The sequence below is a fragment of the Chelonoidis abingdonii genome, chromosome 5 (assembly GCF_003597395.2).
Source record: "Chelonoidis abingdonii isolate Lonesome George chromosome 5, CheloAbing_2.0, whole genome shotgun sequence".
NCBI lineage: Eukaryota > Metazoa > Chordata > Testudines > Testudinidae > Chelonoidis > Chelonoidis abingdonii.
The window spans coordinates 41,925,266-41,942,917 of record NC_133773.1 but is presented as its reverse complement, the minus strand read 5'-3'; the positions used below and the strand labels follow the sequence as shown (position 1 = coordinate 41,942,917).

Sequence of the window (17,652 nt, the reverse complement as noted above, 5' to 3'; positions counted from 1 at the left end):
TAGTTTGAGCTGTACTGTTAGACCCCAGTTAAGGAAAACAACCATATTAACATTAAGCACATACTTAAGCACATGCTTAAAATGCTTTCCTGAATTGGGGCCTCAGAGCAATATGTGAAAATCTGCAAGAATCCAGGCCCACAGCTTTCACTGGAAAGTGGTCCTTCTATTATCTTTATGTTCAAGGTGGTAGTTTTGTTCCTTCAAAATAGCTGTGCAATATACCAGTATGACATTTTAGCCATAAAAGGGCCAATTATGCAAAGGTAGTGAACACGACCTCTAAAATTCTGAATGATCTTAGTGAATGTTTCAAATGCTCAGCATGTCACTCAAGATTGGTTTTTACAGTTAATAGGTAAAGGTATTGGCCAGTAAGTACAGTCTTAACTTTTTGAGTCTACTGTGTTTCTATGCTGATGCATTTGATAGGATGAGCTGTGTCAACATTATATATCTCACTAAGGCTTTTAGTAAGTAAAGTAAACATGGAAATTGAATTTTTAATTGTCGTAGGAATAAAATTATGGGAAGGGGCAAAGAAACCTCAAAAAAGTCATGTGTTCTATCTCTGTATGACTGGTAGTGAAATTTATAATCTTAATTAGATGATCAGTTACGTTAAATTTAAGAAAACAAGTTAGTGTTTCATGGTAAAACGTATCTGATAATAAAATACAGAAAAGCTGAAGTTAAAGAAATTTGCTGCTCTTTCAGATAATGATGAAAGCTGTTTTCCCAGGAGAGGAGTGTGCTCTTCTATTATCCACAGGGAATTTACTATATGTGTGTACACACACGCACGTATCCTTTTGACTTACCGTAACTAATATTTTTCTTATTTATACAATACAAATATTTAACTCTTATCTCGGTAAACCTGGAATATAACTGTAGGAGTAGGAAGCACAGTCTGAAAATATAACTGCATACAAAAATAACTCCAAATAACTATAATTTTTTGTCTACAGTATTTCCTAAACATGGCAATCTGTATTTTTCATATCTGATTTCTTAATTTATGTATGTCACTCAAGTAAATTTAGGTAACATACATAAATGATAGAGCTGATCTTTTTACACAAAATGTATACCAAATTAAGGGATTTTTCTTGCTGTTTTTAAGCCAGCTGATAGTGGTCCAAATAATTTTGAGTATTCAAAATGTAGACTACAGTTTTTGTATGGAACGTGTTCTGAACAAAAAAATAGCTAACTATGGTCTAACCTCAAAAGATGCTAAGTATCCAACAGTCTGGGTGGTTATCTCAACTTTGTAGGGTTCCTGAGAGTCTTGCAAGAAGGTCTTATTTTTGTAAGATCTCCAGCATTGCGTCATTTGGTTCAAACCGGAAATACCACAAGAACACAGTCTTGCAAATGGAGATACATATGAAAATAATTGTATAGAATTTGAAATTATGCCCACAGATGTTCATAATTGGTTTATAGCAATTCTTCCCTTGCAACAGACTTTTTCTCTTCCAAAGCTGCCAGTTAACATAAGCATACCCTGAAATATACACTTGAGTAGATTCCTTATCAAAGTACAATATGCACAAAAATATTTTAAAGAATTTTCCATAAATGAATGAGTCTAATATTTATCATGCATTAAATACATAGGGTCCAGTCTTGCAATCCATATGTATTGAAGTGAATTAGAGTTTTGTATGTTGAAGGACTGTCCATGTTAGTTGAGTTATATTTAAACTCTACTCCAAATTATGTTACAATTAGATCTCATTATTATAAGCCAGTTAGAACCAGAAGTTGTGGAGAAAGTTCCCCCACCTTTTCTCCAAATGAAATTTCGTAACACCAAGTCCAGTTCTTTTTCCTAGAGAAAAAATTATCTGCAGGACAAATCAAACTCTATTCTATTTTGTAACAAAATAGGACTAGACACAAACACAAACTTTTAAGCAATGGGTTCATTTTATTGAGGTTAGTGGTACCTTAAAGAAATCAATTCACGGTTTCCTGTTTTGTACTATTAATAGTATTTGGCATTGAAAATACCTCACCCCCCAACTGGGTATTTGCAAAAGCACATAAAGATTAATCAAACATTTATGAACCAAACTATTTAAGTAATTATAAACTCCATGAAACTGTAGTTAGATTTGATAAACAGGTTTATTTTACAATCAATATTGAGATTAGTTTAATTAGTTTAGAAACTTTAGCAATTTTGTGGAATAAAAGGACATCCATGATTAATTCTTTAGAATCTCTGCTTGATGGTGTGGAATCAAATATGTAATGACTGTGGAAGGAAATATAAGCTTGGAAGAAAAGAAATACAATAGAGAAAAAACAAAAGAAAAATGGTCAATGTCAAGTATATTGAATCTTCTATGGATCCTAGTTCTTTAAAGCTATGCAATATCTTCTTTTCTTAACTTTTTGTTTCCTTTCCTCCCCATCCAGACACACACAGGGGAAAAGGAGAAAATTTGCCCATATTGTGGACAGAAGTTTGCAAGCAATGGAACATTAAGAGTTCATATTCGGAGTCATACAGGTACAGTAGCTTATGTGATAAAAAGAACTTAATTGTTTAGACATATAACTATATTACAAAAATATTTTTTGCAATCTAAGTACTGTTTTACACACAAGGTGACTGAATACAGCATTTTGAGATTCTTAGTGCTCTTTTGCCTGATTAACTTGAAGATCCACAGCTACCATACTTCAAACATACAATTACAAAAATCCCATTAGTCTTTCTGATTACCCATGTTTGTCCATGAAAGAACTTTTCTTACTAATTGGACTGCTGTTCTGGCCTGATTAATTTAGAGCCAAATCCTGCTACCCTTGTTTGTGTAGTCCCACATTACTTCAGTGGAGCTATAACAGTTTGCACTAGTTGAGGATCTGTCCCAGTGACTTGAATGGAACAACTCCCATAAGTAAGGCAAGCAGGATATGGCCCTTAGTGTTTTGAGACATCACCATAGTTCCCATGGTAAAGAATATCTGTCTGTCAAATATGAGATTGATTAAAAATTGATTACATATACATTAGATGGTCAGTTTTGTTATTTTCACCTTTGGAAGCAAAATTGATTCTATAAATATATCACCATGTTAGTGATTTCTGGTTTTTGTGGGCAGTACAAGATGAGGTGAAGTCAGAGAGATGCTTCACACATGCCAGAATATTAGTGTAAGGGACAAGTTTGGTGAGGGCATATATTTTGTTGGATCAGCTTCTGTTGGTGGAAGGGACAAGGTGGCAGGAGGCTGGCTCATAGGCAGTCTGGTGCTTGGAGCAAGAATCAGGTGTAGGGCTCGGAGTCCGAATGTCTGAGCACAAAGCCAAAATAGAGTCAGAGATGGTGACTGGAGCCAAAGGTCAAAACTGAGTCAGAATCCAAATGCCAGCGCCAAGGGTTGAGACAGAATCAGAACCAGGGCAAGGGTCAGATTACCTCATGTCAAGGGAGGCAGGAGCAAGTCTGGGACAAGACTGGAACAAGAGTGGCTGCACGGCAGGGTCTAGGCTGGAGCAGAGCTTGGAGTAAGGTGAGCATAGGGAAGCAGACAGTCTGTGAATGTGTGATTATGCAGCCACTAGTCCTTGCAGCTGCTGGGCTTAAGAGCGAGCCACCTGACTACCTTAACCAATCAGGTGGTTCTGCTGTGGCCTAGCTGTGATTGTCTGCCTGACAACTGGGCAGGTGCAGCTGCAGGTCCTAATTCCTGAGTGTGTCTTTCAGGCTTACACAGAGCTCTTCTTCAGGTCTGGGGAAGGTAACCAGAGTGTCTGAGCTAAATACAAGATAAGACAGAGTGCTAAGCATAAAGGGTTCATACATGCTATAGGAGACCACTTAAAATGAAGTGGGCAGTTAAGGGTTAACAGACAGTAGGACATGTTACAAATTGTTGTCATGAGCCATAAAACCAGTGACTCTGTTCAGTCCATGGTTTTTAGTGTCTAGCAGCGTTCTGCATTTAATTTCCTCAGCTTGTCTTTGAAGGTGTTGTGGATTGAGGGGCATGTGTTGCAGACAAATTCTAAAATCTACCAAGACTGTCTTTTAAGGACAAGTGGACGGATCCTTTTGGAGGTCTTACTTGCTGCATTAGGAGAGTGTGTGGGGGTCACTCTTAAGACTCTTTGGCCTGAATTTACAAAAGGAGCTAGGCACCTAAGTCCCTGTTCTGCGACTGCTGCAATTTACAAAACTCCCACTGAACCTTGTAGGTGCCTAAACTCACTTGATGCCTAAGTTTTCAAAGTTCCCTAGCAGTCTGTTTCTGCCTCTGAGCATGCTTCCTCCCTGTAGGTACCTGGATACCTATCTCCTGCCTAAGCCCAGGAGCAATTCACAAAGCAGGGGAAGATAGGCATTCCTCCACCTAAGTCATGTGCAGCACTCAATCCAGTAAGCATGCTCAGAGAGCACCTACTGGATCAGGCCCCTTGGGTGAGTTCACACAAAACAGCTGGTGTGGGGCAGGTCCCACTGGGTAGGGTACTCAGCTGAGATATAGGGGACCACCAGCTGAAGTCCCAGTAATGGGATAGATCACAGAACCCCCCCTTGGGAGCTGCTACCTGATGTGCCAAGACTGCTTCTGCCCCTGCTTTCCCTGCCAGCCTGGGACCCCAACACCCTGTCTTGCTGAGCCAGACACGCCCGTCTGCTCCAACACAGACCCAGGGTCTGAATTACTTGCCCAACAGCTGCAGGCTTAACTGAAAGCATCTAAGGCTACATCTTCACTACTCGCCGTATCGGCGGGTAGCAATCGATCCCCAAACATGCTCCTGTCAACTCCAGAACTCCACCAACGTGAACGGCGGTAGCGGAGTTGACAGGGGGAGCCACGGACGTCGATCCCACGGTGTGAGGATGGTAGGTAATTCGATCTAAGATACTTGAAGTTGCGTATCTTAGATCGATCCCCTCCCCTAGTGTAGACCAGCCCTAAGAAGTGTTCTTGTCTTTAACACTGAGATGTCCCACTCCCAACGGGGTCTTAAACCCAAATAAATTCGTAAACTCATTGTTTGCCCTCTATAACACTGATAGACAGAGATGCACAGCTGTTTCCCTCCCCCCCATGTATTAATACATATTCTGAGTTAATTTAAGTGGTTCCAAGTAATGACAGACAGAACAAAGTGAATTACCAAGTAAAATAAAATAAAACACGCCAGTCTATGTCTAATCCAACTGAATACAGATAAAATCCTCGCCAGTTCCAAAATGCTCCCCTTTACAGACTAATCTCCTTTTGGTCTGGGTCCAGCAATCACTCTCACCCCTTGCAGTCACTGTCCTTCGTTCCAGTTTCTTTGAGGTGTCTTTGGGGGTGCAGAGGCTCTTTTTCGTCAGCTGAAGACACAATGGAGGGGTCTCCTCTGGGCTTAAATAGACTTTCTCTTGTGGATGGAGACCCCCCTCCTCACTCCTATACAAAGTCCAGCTACAAAATGGAGCTTTGGAGTCACCTGGGCAAGTCACATGTCCATGCATGACTGAGTTCCTTACCAGCCAAGCCCCATTCCTGGGAAAGCCCAGATGTGGATTGGTGTCTCCAAGTTCATTGTTGGCTTAAGTGTTTCTTGACTGGGCACTTACTGAGAATAATCTTTTCTCAGGAAGCTGACCAACTGCTTAACTACAGCCTACTTAGAATCAAACAAGTATGCAGCCAGTATTCATAGCTTCGAATACAAAACTGATACATGCATACAAATAAGATCAATAGATTCAGTAGACCATGACCTTTACAGAAATGTGTTACATGGCATATGTAGCATAAAACGCATTCCAGTTATGTTTTTATATACACACACACACACACACATACATTCATAAGTATATTTCCATAAAACCTGATGGGTGGCACCATCACAGTCCCCTCTCCGCCTGAGGAGGAAAAGGAGTTTGAACTGGAATCTGTTCAGGTGAGTGCTGTAATCATTGGGCTGTGGGATATTCTGGTATATAGCTCCCTCAAGGTCTCCTGGTGAAGCTGTTGGATTCTGAATAAATAGTCATTGGAGCAGAGGGACTGGATCCTGGGTCTCCCACCTCTCAGATGAATGCTCTAATAACCGGAGTATAGAGTGATTCTGAAGCTATACTTCCTCTCAGGCCCAAATGACTCTGGGAGAAAATGGAAAGGTACAAATCTTCTTGTGAACATTTTTAAATCTTCATAAATGAAAAGATCCCAACAGCAGGGTCTCGAATCTGAACCCTTTCAAATTTCAGATAATGAAGTATGGGTTTGAATCCCTAGATCTGAACTTCACCCCTGTCTTTTGGTTTCTGAGTTGAATCCAGAATGACAAGGGGCCTGTTTCCTAGTTCCAGTTTTGATATGTCTGAAAGCTCCCAAGAAACTTGCAAAATTGCAACAGTATAAAATCCAAATTCAGACCTGAGTCTTGATCCAGCCTCAGATTCTAACCATATCTTATATCTAATCCAGATCCAAACACTCCATTCCTAAACCCAATGCTACTCAAAGTTGTTTTTGTCACAAAGTCTCTTTCGTTATAATGTCCTGATACCCAGTGTGTGTGTCACATAATCTTGTATACATAATTGCACCCAAACCATATTATTTTTTTCAATGTACACAAGATTTATACAAACAAATCAGTCATACTGGAGGATTTCAGTTACCACACAGTACAGATTCAATTCAAGGAATTGGCACATAGCTGAAAGTTTTAGTGATGTTTTGCTTCCAGCATGAAAGGATGTAGGTTTGAGTTTGACATGCAAAGCTGCTGTTCACAAATAGGCTTCCCGTGACAGTCTGTTCACTTTTGCATAAACAAATTTGGGTAGCAGAAAGATAACAGCATGTGTATCGCTTGGCTTTCTACTATGTTTAGTAGAAGTGTTAATCACTTCCCTCTATCATGGCTATCTGTTAAGATAAAAGCTGTTTGGTTTGTGATACAGTTTACAGTTCTAAATGCATCCAATGCAGGATACTAGTAATTTCAATGGTCCCACATCTGATCATGTAGCCAGACAAAAATCTTTTATGGACTGGCTAAAAGGTTGAAATTAATTTATATTTTCAGCTCTTTATTCTCTAATAAATGTGAAAGTTATCCCTCGTAGCAGGTGTAAAAAAGAGAATTCTGCTGAAATAGTTGTATATAGTTTAGCTAAAGAAAATAAAAAACAAACTAGAAACACAAAAGGAAAGTAAGGGCAGGGCAGGCATAATAATAATTGCAGTGCAACCTCTCCTTTCCTCTTGCTTTTTCTGCTTGTTCTGTCTCTGACAACCCAACTTCTCAAAGTCTTTGCAAGACTTTCATCCACAACTTCCTCCTTCTATCCCCTAGTTTATCTGTGTTTCTTCTTCTGTCCTCCATATCTGTTTCTTCCACAACATTACAACCAATGGGAGCTTCAGGTGCTCTCTGAGGTGTGAAGGGCAGCAACCCCCTTTCCTTGCCCTCCTCCCCCCTCTCCTCCCAAAACTTGGAGCAAATGGCCTGTGGGTGAAAGAAGCCTGTGGTGGCTCTGCCCTCTCCTGGAAACACTAAACTCCTCACCCTTGAGGGGAACGTGAATTTTTGGGGGGATGAGGGGGATTGTGCGTTACTGTGCAGCATCTAGCAAAATGGAATCCCAGCCTTACTGGTGTCTTTGGCTGCTTTCACAATACAGATAATTAAATATAACTCCAGTAAGGAAATGGGCATGATCTAATATATGTTGGCTTTATACCTTATTTCTGTTTCATAATAGCATTATAACGAACTGTAGGCCTCACATAGAGTTCATAGCAGAACCACTCTCCCTTACAAAACTTTCTGTACATATATTTGCATGTCAGTATAGGGCTTGTGGCTTTGTTTGTGGATCACCATATGTCTGGATTTGTTGCTGTACTAGTACGGTGTCAGATTTTCTTCAGCCTACTCTATTTAGGGACAAAATTGTTTTCGTTTGCTTCCACCAGATGTTCCTTAGGCAAGTGTTGGCTGATTATTATCTCTGTTAACCTTTTTAGGAATATGGCAAAGTTGGTATAGTTCAGAGAAAAGATTTTTTTTTAACCAAAAAGATTTTTTCTTCCACACATTGCCATCCCATAAGGAACTCTTTCACTTCTTAGTTTTCCTATACTTTTGAATACTGGACATGAGAATTATGAGTAATTTACTGCTTTTCCGAAATACTGTTGTCCACAATCTCACAGTGTTCAGGAAATTTCAATGTATTACTCTGGTTCTTCATTAAAAACTCTGGATTCCCACTCCCCAGTTTGTTGAACATAAAATCTTTTCACCTGCATGGCTGCATAAATCATTATTTGCCTTGCTTGGTATCAAAATTAATCTTTGTGGAACATAGATTATCTGTATGTTCCATCCCCATCTTTTAGATGAAGTGCTTTAGTTTTCTCTCCTCACAATCCTATTATGCTTTTTAAAATTTCTGTTGTAGACTATTGTTTGTTCTTGAATGCCACACCTTCCCTGTTTCTATGAACTACAGATGTTAGACTTCATTTCTCAAGTGTAAAGTGGTGTTAGTTATTTTCAAATCAGACAATAGATCTCTTTTGAACAGGGGGGATTTTATAGCTGTCAGAGTAAAAATTCTATTTACATGTACAGCATTATCCATGACACTTAATGCTTTGGCTCCTTCAAGCAGGATTTCTCAAATTTTGAGAGAGAGTTTCATGAACCCAGTCCTTGCAAGACTTCTAATGGGAACTATGATAAAGCAACAATTTGGAGCCATAACTGCACCAGAAACAATAACTACCACATTTTAGGAGGCTTACTTGAATCATAAAAGAGTCCAAAAAAAAAAGTATACTCACAGTTCAATGTGAGGGATGAGCCTGGCTGAAAGATTATGATCTACACAAGATATTGGAGAAATATGCAGGCATAAGTAATTCTTTGATCAATAGATAATTGAAATGCTTCAGTATTATTGCTGCCATTAAAGAAAGGGGATGAGAACTTTCAAGATTTTTGTATCTAAAGCTGGAAACTTCTCCTTCACAGAACATGACAAGATAACGGCCTGGTCTAAACTGTGGGGTTATGTCGAATTTAGTCGTGTTAGGTTGATATAGAAATGAATGTCCACACAACCAACCCATTCCGTCCACCTAAAGGGCTCTTAAAATCGATTTCTGTACTCCTCCCTGGTGAGGGGAGTAGTGCTAAAATCAACTTTTCTGGGTTGAATTTGTGGTAGTGTGGACACAAATCAATATTATTGACCTCCAGGACCTATCCCAGAGTGCTCCATTGTGACCGTTCTGGACAGCACTTTGAACTCCAATGCGCTAACTAGGTATACAGGAAAAGCCCTGGGAACTTTTGAATTTTATTTCCTGTTTGGTCAGCATGGCGAACTCAGCAGCACAGCTGATCATGCAGTCCTCCAAGAAGTGTAGAGTGTAAAATGTTTCTACACTCCCCCTATCATCTCCGTCCCTGAGGTTATCTCAGATTAGAAGGCAAAAAAACCACACTCGTGATGCCATGTTTTCTGAGCTTATGCAGTCCTTCCGCACTGATAGGGTACAGCTTAATGCATGGAGGCATTCAATGACAGAGGCCAGGAAAGAATTAAGTGAGCACAAAGAGTGGAGGCAGGACGCGATGCTGAGGCTAATCGGAGAGCAAACATACATGATGAAGCATCTGTTGGAGCTGCAGAAAAGCCAACGAGCACAGACTCCCGCTGCATCCTCTGTATAACCGCCTACCCTCCTCCTAATGTTCCATAGCCTCCTCATCCGGATGCCCAGGAACATGGGGAGGGAGGCACCAGGCACCCAGCCACTCCACTACCAGAGGATGGCCCAAGCGACAAAAGGCTCTCATTCAAACAATTTGATTTTTTTTTAGTGTGGCTACAATGTGGCCTTGTCCTTCCCTCCTCCCCCACCCCACCCAGGCTACCTTGTCCATTATCTCTTTTATTTATTTTTTTTTTTAAATTAATAAAGAGAGACTGCATGGTTTCAAAACAATAGTTACTTTATTTTGAAGGGAAGAGGGTGGTTGCCTTACAGGGAATTAAAATCAACAAAGGGGGTGGGTTTGCATCAAGAAGCAACACACAACTGTCACACCACAGCCTGACCAGTCAAGAAGCTGGTTTTCAAAGTCTCTCTAATGCACAGCATGCCTTGCTGTGCTCTTCTAATCACCCTGGTGTCTGGCACAAAACAATTGTCTGCCGTTGCTTTCACGGAGTGGGGGAAAAAGGGGAGAGTGATGTCATGTACCCAAAACCACCCACAATAATGTTTTTGCCCCATCAGACATTGGGAGCTTAACCCAGAATTCCAATGGGCAGACTGCGGGAACTGTGGGACAGCTACCCACAGTGCACCACTCCGTAAATCGATGCTAGCCACGGTAATGAGGACACACTCCACCAACTTAATGCGCTTAGCGTGGACATATGCAATCAACTGTATAAAATCGATTTCTAAAAATCGACTTCTATAAAATCAACCTCATTCTGTAGTGTAGACATACTTTAAGTCACTTGCAGTACCTTGTCATGGTTAAGAACTGTCTGTTTGTTTGCAATAGACTAATTATTGCTACCAAGTCATTAATATTTTGCATGGTGTTTGTGATTCGCGTCTTTCCTCTCTATGATTCACCAGATATATATTACTAAATCTACAGAAATAGACAGCTAGATACAAAGTTTCTTCAGACACTGATTTTATGCGTTCCTTTAGGTTCCTGACTAATTCTTCAGTTACCCTAGTGAAATTTGAAATAAAAGGGGATAACTTCAGTGTTATGCAGTTGGTTAAACTGATTGCCAAGTTTTCTGGTGAATGCTTTTACACCATCTTGCATTGAGAGAAGAGTTCAGCTTGCCCTGGTAACCAAAGCTGTCAGCAAAGTTTAGACCATGTGTAAAAACAAGGAGTCTGGTGGCACCTTAAAGACTGACAGATTTATTTGGGCATAAGGTTTTGTGTGTAAAAAAACACTTCTTCTGAAGAAGACGTATTCTGTCTTCTGAAGAAGTGGTTTTTTACCCACGAAAGCTTATGCCCAAATAAATCTGTTAGTCTTTAAGGTGCTACCGGACTCCATGTTGCTTTTATGGATACAGACTAACACGGCTACCCCCTGATACTAGACCATGTGTGCTACCAAGATGAATTATTGAAGTTGTCAAAAAGAGGAGATTCATTGTGCTGTTCATTGTGGACAATCTGTACTTCTCCAGTTAATTGAAAGGGTCAAAGTAGTGCTTCACCTTCTGAGGGGCTACATCGCTGCAAAGGGAAATATGAGTTGCCAGTGAAGGTAATCCCTGTCATCATGGCCTTTAATAATAAAGTTCATTACTTTGAACTGCTCTGGGAGAAACCTGACACAGTTTTTTAGGAGATTTTTCTGAGCAGTAAGAGACCTTGGCTGCGTATTAAACATGAAGCCATGGTTTCTAAATGTTGCAATAATTCTGAAGACTTCATGCTGTTGGCATTCACTAAACACTGTGGTTTTAAATGAAATCAATTCAAAATTATACCCTCCTATGTTTGTCATCACATTTCTGCATATCTCATTTCGTTCTGAGCTCTGAATGAAACAGTCCATCTTCCTGGGTCATATCTCCCCCCCAGCCAGGGCCGAGTTTTGACAAAGACTGAACATCAGAGTTGTGAATGACTCAGAAATGCCCTCAGGCCTTAGTGATTACAGCTGATGTGGCTGGTGTCCCAATTCAGTGACGTGGGTTGTCATGTTCTCTCAGCATGGGTACCGGTGATTCATGTTTTATATAACTATGTTCAGCGGGGCTTGTCCTGTTTTGTATGAGATAAATGCAGGCACACACGGGCTCAGATTAATTTTCTTTTATTAGTAGGGGCTCTAGCATCCTGCACTAATCCACACTGAACTCCTACATGGGATGCTCATGTTACAACACTACGTTGGCCTGAAAGTGGCATACCATTACAAGTCTTATGATATGGATCCAGTATTATCATATGCTATATTTAATTTATTTTATATGACCTATTGTGACCCACCTTGACCCAATTTGCAATCTCACCATGAGCCACAGTTTGAAAGAGCCTTCTTTACAAAGTATCGTTCCCAAGCACTGTAACCCATCTCTAAAATATTAAAGCAAACCTCTTCACTGTTGTTTAATACATGGCGCATGTTCTCAAATGGTGTTACTCGCAGATGTGTGCACGCTCCCTCAATAAGCAATTTTCTGTTCCCTTTTATCTTAGAATAGGCCTCCGTAAATGAGGCCTAACAGTACTTGCCCTTTCAGCTGTAACTGCCAGTTTGGGGTGAGTGAAGCCGTCTGTGTGCACATGTGTATAAGAAGGTGGATGTTTGGGTCTGAGCCTGGCATATTGCTCTGTAATTCATCATCTGGGTTTCCAGCCCTGGAATGACAGAGACAGCACTCTGTAGGTCAGCCGAAACACTATAGCACATTCTCTCCCTGCTATATCCTGTTGGTTATGGCTTCTCAGGGTCAGAGGGAGCTGGGGTTAATTCAGCAAAAGAATCCTCTGACTGTGACATAAATTCCACTGATTGTTCATAAATTGTGAAAGAAATTCTATGAACTGCTTTTGGGGGGTTTAAAGCTCTGGGCCAGGAGGTTAATTATTTGCCTAAAGTTTCAACCAACTTTCAGTGCTAACAGATACCGGCTGTTGTTTGTGCTTTCTTACATCTACCTTTACACACAGTTATTTAAATGTGATAATAAATCACTGTCTCATATTTAAAAAAAATAATTGTGTGGCTGGTCTCCTAATTGATTATGCCATCTAAATAAAGAATAGAAACTCTTAGGATACCGTATTTGAAGTTGTGCATCACAGTTTGGTGTGTGATGAGTTTATTTTTACAGCTGCTGTTTTTCAGTGCGTAGTAGCAAGGATGTGCTGAGTGTAAAGTCATTCCATTCTTTACCAGTTCCAGTAAACAGGGCTTGGGGGCTGGTGATGGACAATCAATGATCTTGCACATCAGATTCTTGAAGATATTCATGCGTGTGATGATGAGTTAAGCATACAGGAATAGACTTGATTTTTTTCTCTGTTTCCCCCCACTTTTAGCCAAGGAGCCTAATGCAAAAGCTCAATTAAGTCAATAGAAGGACTCCCAAAGAATTTACTTTGGTTCAGGCCCTAAATGTTGTCCCAACATATTTATTTCTTTAATGTTATATCTTTTTAAATTAATCCATAGCATACAGTGTAGCTTTCCTATATATTGCCACACTCTGTGCAATAAGCTAGCTTTTAATTCTTGAAATAATGTTGAAAGAATTCCTTTAGCTCTAATTCAGAGTAGATAAATTACAGATAATACTAAAGTTGCATTAAAATGACAAAATCAACTAGAACCTTGATTCTACATCTTAACTGCCAAAATATCAAGGTTTTTCTTCCATTGTTTTTCTTTTCTATATTTAATAAATTTTTGGCAGTCTTTTGAAGTTCTTTTCATACTTTTAGAAAATCATATTTGAAGATATTTTCCCCTTCGCATGAAACCAACTGTGTTTAAAAATTGAGGGCCAAATTCTGCTCTTATATTATGCAACTTGTTAATATGAATTGCACAGATATAATTAAGAGCAGAATTGGCTCTGCATATCAGTACCTTTATGCAAAAGTATCTTGTCCATGAACAGCTTCCAAATGTCTTTTTAAATAGGTTGTCTCTGTTCAATAACTTGTAGATACACTTTCTTTTTTTAAACCAATAGATTAAAAAAAGAGATCAAGACCCAGAGCTAACGGCTCTGCATTCTTAAACCTTTCAGCTTATACATCATTATTCTATTTATCTCCATGCAAGAGTTATATCTTCAAAAATACCTGTAAAGTCTCATGAAACTGTCAGCTTCTTGTTGTCTACGACTAGTGGATGAGAAAGATATATTCTTAGAAAGAACAGTTTTCTTGAATGCAAGAAACTTCTTTAGATCAAATGAGTTACACACCTAATAGTTTGATTAATGTGTATAGTTTAAAAGAATACCAGCACTGGGTTCACTGAGGTCATAGATTTTAATGCTCCTTTCTTGGGGAAGCAGAATCATTCCAGTCCACTGATAAGTGAAAAGAATCAAACTTGAGCTGTTCTCATTCTTTTAAGTAATGGTAATGTTTGGTAGAGTTATGGCTAAAATTATGAATTTGATTATAAAACTAGTAATGTTCTGTGTCTGATTAACAATTTGCTTCTTCCTTTATTGCAACAATTCAAATAACTTATTGACTTTTGCAGAACTGTAATTTCTGATTAGCCTTTGACTTTTAAAACAAACAAACAAACAAAACTCCTACCATATGACGAAGCTTTTGATGGTCCATCCTGGTTGGATGCTTATCTGAAACTAATCTAGAGACTTCAGACCTCTTCAGCCTGCAGAATTAAACTAGAAATCTCCAAGAACAGACTTTCTCTATTGTCGCTCTAATGCCCAAGAATAAGAGATGGCTGAGCACATAAAAAGGAAAAAATACTAAAAGTTCTGGTTAAAACAACCTGATTTCTTTTCTTTTTTGGAAAGAACATTTTTTCAGGATTTCTCTTTTGGTAGTTCTACTTTTACTTGAGAGTAGGAAACACATTTGGTTGAGTCACAGAAAAGCAGTTATCGTTCTCTCTTGTAGCTGAGGATATACAAGTGTTGCCTCTTGGCTAGGGAACATCCACAAACAAAAAGGTTCTGTTTTTATAATCAGGGGAGCAAAAACAAAATACAGAAATACTTGGCCACTTGTGTTCAGATCATGTCCAGTTAGAATCCTGATTAGAATGTAGGAAGTATAGGTCCTTTCAACAAGAAACCTCCAGCCCAAGAAACACCTCTTAATGAACCACAGCTGAAGACCTTTTCTCCATTTTTGGCTTGTAATGGAATCATTATGTCTCAATGCAAGATCTCTTCTCTCACCCCAGTGAAGGAATATAACCCCACCTCTCATATCCAGCTAAGTTCAGGGTATATAATTGCACAAGAATTTTGGCTTTTCTGGTTCTGGTCCCAATTGGAAACCAGAAATATTGAAAAACCTGTATTGTATCTTTCAAACCGTTATAAAATAGCTTGGCTTTTGACATGAGAGAAATTTTTAAGCTATTACTAAATGTTTTCGTTTATCCCTTCTGAAGCCCTGAACATCCACTGGTACATTTAAATGATTGATGTTAAATCAAATGAGCAAAATATTTGGGAAGGGAAAGGGTAAAAACACCTCTTATTTATCGTCTGCTTTATCCATTGAGCCTAATTGTCGAGTTCGTATACAGAACAGTTAGCTACAGTGTTTGGCCAAGATCACTGCTTGAATACTGACCCATTTGGTATTACTCAGTTTGGCCTTACTAGTATCCAGTGGTAACAATTTCAAAAGTGCCTTATTTACCTAAGCCACACACAGGCACGTTTGAAAATTTGACCCCATAACTGTAAAATTGGGGAAATGGAAATTGCACCTTATTTGCAATGAGATTTTTGTCTTCTCTGAGTCAATAAATCATTTTGCACTTAGAAGTAAATACTTAACTGAGTATTATTTTAATGTATTTGGAAGTTGAAAAAGTGCTAGAGAAACCAATATTACGTATTTAATCTTCACAAGATAATCCACCTGTGTGGTGATTTTTGTTCCCAGTATTTCTTGTTAAAGTCAATGGGAGCTGTCCTGTTGATTTCAGTAGACAGTGAATCATTTCTTAGTGACTGTTGTGGATTTTTCTCTCTTTCTCTCTCCCTCTGATTATAAAATAATAATCAAATTAATGCTCAGTATTCTTATGAACACAAAACTCCTATCTACTTTAGTGGAAGCTCAAGGTGTGGAACAGTAGCAGCATAAGGTATATGTGTAAAGAGTGAGGCACTCCAGAACAGATAAAATTCTAAGCATATGCCACAGATTATAATTTTGTTCTATCTTTTAACCTTTTGCCCATCTCAACTTGCTATTGAATGCTGTCATCACCCCACATTATCTCTGACTAAAAGGGGCTCTTACAACTCCCTTTCTGGCCTGCCCTATTGATCACCTGCTAGGGGGTGTTGCATATGTGATCCAGATGTCCCTGTTGCTTAACCACTGCTCCCCAGGAGAATTGTCTCCATTCCACCAGAATTGTGTGGTGATGGATTTTTTATTTTATTTTTGAACTCTAATCAGCTTTAGGCTGCTCTCAAATCAGGTATTTAAACCCAGGGAATTTCAGAGCTGCAGTTCAACAAAGTCCCTTTGAAAATCACCTTTTAAAAATAATACACTTGAAATGCCCCTTATATAGAGTCTTTAGTAATCTTTATAAGACAAGTTCATTGCATGTATATGAGTTGATCCTACAAGATGCTAAGTGCCTTATGAAGGTTCTGAGCATCCTCAACACTCAGCAGGATTGGCTCCTTAAAAATAATTTTCTGCAAGGTCATTTAAAAAAAACAAATTTGATTTTAAATTAAGCACATTGGGCCTGATCCAGTGCTCACTGGAATCAGTGGAAAGGCTACTTCTAACTTCAGTTGACCCACTGTGCAAAATCTTCAACTGAACCAGGGTTCATATACTTTTAAACATACTATCTGATACATTGGTGCTCTAACTCTGTCAAATTCTAAATTAACTAAAATAAAGCAACTCCAGTAAATCAGATAGAATGATACAAGGCTAGATGAACCACTCATAACACTAATAATTGTAACGAAGAATCACCTATCAGTGAGAGAAAAGCTACACATTAACCATTAGAGGTATCTCGTGGATGGATATTAATTTTTTTAAGAGAAATTAAACAAAATGAATGCCAGTGCAATGTAATTAGGCTTGGAAGTATTTGATTTTTATTGATAAATGTCAGTAGACATTGATTTCACTGTGTACACACACATACAAAATATTTCCATTGATCATGATTGAAATTTACAGGTAGGCAAAGTAAGAACAATACTGCTTGAGATCTAGAGTTTGATTTTAAGGATATTTGCTTTGCATATTTTGACCTATAATGTGGGAAATTTGTGCTTTACCAGGTATAAACTTTAACTTTTTGAATCTCAGTGTCTGCTGACATTAAATAATTGTCTGATCCCCACCCCTAGTTTCCCACAACTGAAAATTTAAATAGATAAAAATTTAAAAAATTCTTACAACCCAAAATTTAGCACCGTGAACATTTTTTAAAAAAATGAAATAAACATTGAAAAAACGCTTTAAAATAAATATTATTATCCATTGAAATTATTTAAAATATTTTTTGCCAAACCTAAGTGAATGAGGATCCTCATAAGACTGCTTCATCGTATATACAGTAGTTCTTCAAATAGATGCCACATTTGTGGCTCTTGTCTCTATGCCTGTTTCCCTTTCCACTTTTTGTCTTGTCTAATTAGATTGTAAGCTCTTCAGGGTGGGACTCTCTCCTATTATGTGTTTATAAACTGTCCTGATCTCAATAGAGACCTTTAGACCAGTGGTCCCCAAACTTTTTACCTCGTGCCTCCTCCTTACCCCTGTCCGTGCCTCCCCTCCCAGGCCGCGGCTCCAGGAGTGAGGATGTGTGGACAGGGGTAAGGAGGCTGGGCCAGCTGGGAGTGGGAGCAGCCAAGACTGGCAGCCACGGCC

The 17,652-nt window shown here is 39.0% G+C and overlaps 1 protein-coding gene across 7 annotated transcripts in view; it reads left to right on the top strand.

The window, feature by feature from the left end:
• Positions 1-17,652, top strand: part of PRDM5 (PR/SET domain 5) — a 152,648-nt gene that overhangs the window by 88,181 nt on the left and 46,815 nt on the right. For all 7 annotated transcript variants that reach the window (XM_032762538.2, XM_032762539.2, XM_032762543.2 and 4 more), the window contains one exon: positions 2,434-2,527. In XM_032762538.2, the coding sequence (XP_032618429.1) occupies positions 2,434-2,527 (94 nt within the window). The remainder of the gene's footprint in view (positions 1-2,433; positions 2,528-17,652) is intronic.